This window comes from Gavialis gangeticus, unplaced genomic scaffold, assembly GCF_001723915.1.
Source record: "Gavialis gangeticus isolate Ggan-Ray unplaced genomic scaffold, GavGan_comp1, whole genome shotgun sequence".
Classification (NCBI taxonomy): domain Eukaryota; kingdom Metazoa; phylum Chordata; order Crocodylia; family Gavialidae; genus Gavialis; species Gavialis gangeticus.
The window spans coordinates 8,891,276-8,897,482 of record NW_017728996.1 but is presented as its reverse complement, the minus strand read 5'-3'; the positions used below and the strand labels follow the sequence as shown (position 1 = coordinate 8,897,482).

At 46.8% G+C, this 6,207-nt stretch overlaps 1 protein-coding gene across 1 annotated transcript in view; it reads right to left on the bottom strand.

Moving 5' to 3' along the window:
* The window catches only part of ADAMTS17 (ADAM metallopeptidase with thrombospondin type 1 motif 17), a gene marked incomplete at its 5' end in the record, with an annotated part of 298,045 nt that overhangs the window by 163,599 nt on the left and 128,239 nt on the right, over positions 1-6,207 (bottom strand). Inside the window, 2 exons of the mRNA XM_019503813.1 lie at positions 3,429-3,579; positions 4,375-4,515. Coding sequence (XP_019359358.1) covers positions 3,429-3,579; positions 4,375-4,515 — 292 coding nt within the window. The remainder of the gene's footprint in view (positions 1-3,428; positions 3,580-4,374; positions 4,516-6,207) is intronic.

The window sequence follows — 6,207 nt, the reverse complement described above, 5'->3', positions numbered from 1 at the left end:
TGTGCATGATCAGAGGTCAGGAAAACAGACCTTACGGTGACAGGCTGAGAGCCATGGGGCTCTTTAGCCTGAAAAAGTGCAGGCTCAGGGGGGACCTAGTGGCTGCCTATAAGTTAAGGGGTGCTCACCAGGATCTGGGGGAACGGCTGTTCACATGGGAGAGCACCCCAAGGGATGACAAGGTCAAACGGTCACAAACTCCTCTGGGACCATTTCAGGCTGGACATAAGGAAGAACTTCTTTACTGCCCGAGCCCCCAAGGTCTGGAACAGCCTGCCACCAGAGGTGGTTCAAGCACCTACATTGAACACGTTCAAGAGCAAATTGGATGCTTATCTTGCTGGGATCCTATGACCCCAGCTGACTTCCTGCCCTTTGGGTGGGGGGCTGGACTCGATGATCTTCCGAGGTCCCTTCCAGCCTGAATGTCTATGAAATCTATTAAATTCTTTATCTACCTTAGAGAACTATATTTCTGTTCATAACTGTGGTACCTATGGCCTAGATCCTCATAGATACTAAGGTACCTCCTTAATTAGGTGCTTAGATACCATTAGAGATCTGGAACTGGATGCTTTCATGCAAAAAAGCTTATCAAACAGGGAGGCTCTTCAGTATTTTCTAAAGATGGTTAGATTCTGAATTCATCAAATCTCTGGGATTTTTGTTCCACAGTCAGATTACATGTATTTGTTGAATATAGAGAACTCTAGTTTGCCTTACATAATTATGGAGCTCTTTTATCTCTTGGTGGAACGTTATAATGTAGGTCTCTTTATTAGATGAGAATGTAGACAGAAGACAATTGTAATCATAAAAAGATTGAGTAGGCTAATTTCCTGAAGTTTATTTCCTTTTTGCAACAAATATTTATTGTCAAATGTTTATCATATTACTTTTTCATTTAGATTTTTTTAATACTTTATTGAATTAAAAATACCACATTACCATTGGCTAAAAGAGGAGACAACAATGTTTGCCAATAATTTCTACAGCTAATGCCAATGACTGGTGCCAATTTTTTTTGGTTCATATTTTTGTAGACAGCTTAGAGACTTACAATACAAGCATTCTGTAGATGAGGCATGAGAGATACAAAGATGAAGTGAGCAGAAATGTAAAGGGTTTCAGAATGAAAGCCAAGAGTTTCCTATAACATATTTCAGTTCACTGAATGCAAACACCAGTTCAGAGTAACTTAATGGCATGCACATATCAATACAGTGTAGTGGTGTATGAAGTCAGTGGTACATACCTTCCCAGATTGTGGCCAGTTAACTCAGAAGTACTGCATTCAGGATCAGAAATACTCAGACTTCTGTTCAAGTTTCTCATGAGAAAGCATCCAGACTTCTCATGAGAAATTACTCTAGATTATTTATAAATAGAGGCAGGGGGGAGGGAGTGTTGCTTATGTTTTAAAGATGTAAAATACTAAAGGCTAGATTAAAATCACCAGGGGACAAACAAAACTCTACTCATCTGTGCCTAACACAGAAGAATATTGTCTGCTGATCTGATATACTAACAAGTACATCGTGCAGGAGGAATGTCCAGAACACTATTTTAGGAGATGCTATTTCAGCATGAGAAAAACTGATTAGCCGGCAGCAAGCTGGCATTTCCCAATGCGAGGAGAGCATCCAAGAATGGCAGTCCTTTACTGCAACAAGGAATGCAGCAAATCTCTCTCCAAAATCTGGGCCAGCAGGCTGGTACTCATAAATATGGATGAACTTTCCTCTTGCTAGGTATTCCTGGGGTTTCCTTAAAGGGTACATATGCTCAAAGCTTGTTTCCAATACAGTAGTCCCAATGGTCTGATCCCTGATGGATTCAGAAAACACAGCCTCCCCAGATTCTTTTCTCATTGTTTTCATGCTCTGTGTTAGCTAGTTGTCAGATCCAAAATAAATACAAGAGCAAATGTGAAACTCTGAGCCTGTTCCCAGGACTTGCCTGTGTTCAACAGTTTTATTCATTTGGCGGTTAGGAACCTTGCTTATAATTGTTATTTTCTTTTTCATAATCAGTTCAAAGCTCCAGAAATTCTCAGAAGGCAAGGGGATGGCTTGCTAAAAAATAATACTGGCTACCCAGTGAAAGGGCAAAACATCTGTCAGTCACTCCTGCTACTCTAAACTAGCCATCAGTAAAACAGCTGGAGTACTGCGTCCAGTTCTGGGCGCCGCACTTTAAGAGGGATGTGGACAGCATCGAGAGGGTCCAGAGGAGGCCACTCGTATGATCAAGGGACAGCAGGGTAGGTCCTATGAGGAAAGGTTGCGGGACCTGAACCTGTTCAGCCTTCAAAAGAGAAGGCTGAGGGGGGATCTTGTGGCCTGTTATAAACTGGTTAGGGGGGATCAGCAGGCGCTGGGGGAGTCCCTGTTCCCCCGAGCGCCGCAAGGAGTGACCAGGAACAATGGTCACAAGCTGGCGGAGGGAAGGTTTAAGTTGGACATCAGGAGGCGCTACTTCACGGTCAGGGTGGCTAGAGTCTGGAACCAGCTTCCAAGTGAGGTGGTGCAGGCTCCCACCCTGGGGGTTTTTAAGAGGAGGTTGGATGACCACCTTACTGGGGTCATTTGACCCCAGTGCTCTTCCTGCCATGGCAGGGGGTCGGACTAGATGATCTGCTCAGGTCCCTTCCGACCCTAGAAACTATGAAACTATGAAACAATATAGGGTAGAGAGTCACCACCTCGTTCTGGCGGCAGAATTAAAACGCTTAATGCTTTTCTTCTCTAGCCCTGCCAACACATTGCAGAAGTGTGGTCTGTGTAATCTCTATTTAAAATAGGAGAATATAGGGTAAGCACAGAAGTTAAGAGGCATGTTCATAGTCATACAGTAAATCCGAGAGAGGCAGAGCCAGGAGAAGAACGTGGGTATCCTGCCTCCCAAGCGGGTACTGTTTCTACCAGACCATGTTGCCTCCCTAGTAGACTCACTGGAAGAGCAGAGGTCCAGTGATCACTGATCAGCCAGCTGGTTCATGCATTAGCATTGCTGCAAAGGAGAATTAGATTTAGATCCTAGCAATGGCTCTCAGCCCAATTCCAGCAAGGCTAGAAGTGTCATGAGAACCTCCTCTTATTCTGGCACATTGACTTCAGATAGGGTTTGCCTGTGTTGAGGCAGAGTGTAAGCTGAATAAGGACTTCCAGATCTGGCTCTAGGATTTTAACATTATCTCTGTGGGTGGCAGCTTCAAAAACACTCAGCGCTGGCTTCCCTCTAAACTGACACCGAAGACAATGGGAGTTTTACTGTGCATTTCAATGAGAGCAAGCTGGGCCAAGGATGCACTCCACTGGAAAATCCCACAGCCTCTTTGCAGTAAAGAGTCCTTGCATCCTCAGCTCCTTTCCAGCTGTGCTTCCCTTCTCCAGCCTCACTCCCAGGCTTCCCCAGTCCTCTCTTACCTCCATGTTCTTACAGAAAGTGGCGTTGGTCCCAAAGAGGATCTGGCACTGCTCATCTGCGCTGTAGTGCATCCCTGGCAGCTTGTGAGGAAGCCGCACCACGTACTGGCTTCGGGGGTCGGTAACCAGCAAGCAGGTGCTGACCTTGGACCTGGTGAGGGCAAGAGTGAAGCATGCCATTAAGGAAAGGGGGTGGATGGGCACAGAGAAGGTGTCACTTCCCTATACCAAGCAAGCAGAGTGCCTTAGCAAGACACAGCTGACTGTGAGCAACCAAAGATGCATCTCAGATCATTAAGTTACAGATCTGGGGCTACAGAGGAACTGAGTATTTGCTCTGGTATATGATGAGCTAGCCATCTGACTGGCTTAAACCCTTTCTGAATTGCTAAGTGAATGAAATCAAACAATGGATGTGGTGGAAAAGGAGGTGGAAGTGAATTTACAGTTCCTGTCCCGTGCCCACTTCGGGGTGAGGGAATGACTTTGAATGAACTCTCTGAGAAACGAGCTTTTCTCCGGCTTTCACAAAACAGGCCATTTGAACGGCACAGAGCAGTCAAGACCTTCCAAAGAGGGAGGACATTTTGAAGACATCCATCTACTGTATTCCCAGACTGACTCCTGTCACCGCGAACACGGAGGGGATGCAGTTCTAAACTGGAGGTGAAATGGTTTTCTGTTCAAGAAGCTGTCAGTGCACTGACGTATGGGGCAGATACTGTTTTCCATTTCTTTGCTGTATTCTCTGCCAGCCTCGGATACAAAGAGGCTGCAAAAGGAGGCAGACTCAATCATCTGTGCAGAAATTTTACACACATGCACCCCCGCCTTCACCTCCCTCCCCGCCAGGCCCTGCTCTAACAAACGAGCTCAGTGTTTCCATTTCAAATCAGATCCCAGCTCCCGGCAAATACGGGACTTGCCCTGCTCATCGTGTCCTTACTTGAGGAAGTTTTCGAGGTCGTCACGGCTGCAGGAAGACCAAGAAAGGTCACTGGGATTCCTGCCCTTCACCCACTCTCCGGACATGATGTGTGACCTCCCTGCACAGGCTAAATGGTCGTCATCATGGCTCATCCCCATGCTGTTGAGTTAAAAAAAATACATAGATAAAGCCAAGCCACGTACGTGCTTATCATTCCCCAGTGCACGTCTCAATGATGTGCTCTGATCACCTGAGGTATAGCAGACCCAGCAGAAAGTAGAGCCTAGCGGAGAATCCATCGTTAATAAATCATCCCACACATGTAGCCTCCAGCCCATGCGCATATCACAATTTTCCTGAGTGTACCTCTTGAAGTTATAGTACACCTCTATAACTGCAAGAGTGGGTTAGTTGGTTGTTCCTCGCTCTCCAGGTTGATGGCCACCACCGGTAGGAGCTGATGGAAACATTATAAATTCTGGCAGCAACCTGTAGCTGGGTGACAGCTCTGAGACGTTTCATGGACCTGCTCCTAGGACCTGATTAGTGAGTGCATCTGGTGAGTTCTCATGCAAGCCAATTCAACAAGGCATTGCTGTTTTCAGTGGGCTTCCCATGGACTTTCCAAGCAGGAACTCGCTTGCTTGGAGGTTCACGAAAAGTGAGCACATGAAAGGGCTGAAGCACAGCAGAGCATTTTCAAAGCAGGACTTGCAGGAAACTCTGCCCTACTTGTTCATGTCTAGCAAAAAAAGCTAATTAGAGCCCAGCTGAGCACGGTCAACCAATACCAAAGTATAATTCATGTGAAACACTGGGCCTAACTATGCCCCTGTGCCAGTGTAAATCAGGAGTAACTCCACTTGACTTACAAGGGTTACTCAAAATGTGCACTATCCTTTAAGATAAGAGCACCCAGATGCCCCGACCAGAATCAGGGCCCCTTTTTACTAAGCACTGCCCCAGCCAGTAGAGAGAATGCAAAATGCGACCCACTATAGCTCATCCAAACAAATGATGCACATTGGGTGTATGCAAACATAACTGAGAAATTAAAATATCAATCCACTGAGTCTGCCCAAAGTGTTTTACAAGCCAGCGAGGTACTTCTGAGGTCATGGGTTAACACCACAGTTTTTTCTGCTGCGCAATGAGCGGATACGTGACTTGGGAAAGTTCATGTAACACGCAAGAAAGAGAATTGAGATAGCATAAACCCTAAATTCCCAGCCCATCCACATTACGTTACCTACCGACACTGTTAGGACTTCAGGCTGCCAGTATTACTTTTCTAGCAAAATAGCAGTCATCAGCATTAGGATCCAAAAGACCAGCCACAAGAGTAACAATAAGTCTCCCAGCTAAAGAAACAGTTTGTTCCTCAGCAGGATTCAACACCAACAAGTGCAAGGTGCTGCACCTGGGGAGGAAGAACCGGCACCATACCTACAGGCTGGGGAGCTCCCTTCTCGTCAGTGCAGAGGCAGAAAAGGATCTTGGAGTCATCATTGATGCCAAGATGAACATGGGCCGGCAGTGTGGGGACGCGGTCAGGAAGGCCAACTGCACCTTGTCATGCATCCACAGATGCATCTCAAGCAGGTCCAGGGAGGTGATCCTCCCCCTCTATGCGGCACTGCTCAGGCCGCAGCTGGAGTACTGCGCCCAGTTCTGGGCCCCGCACTTCAGGAGGGATGTGGACAACATGGAGAGGGTCCAGAGGAGGCCACTCGCATGATCAGGGGGCAGCAGGGCCGGCCCTATGAGGAGAGGCTACGGGACCTGAACCTGTTCAGCCTCCACAAGAGAAGGCTGAGAGGGGATCTAGTGGCCTGTTATAAAGTAGTCAGG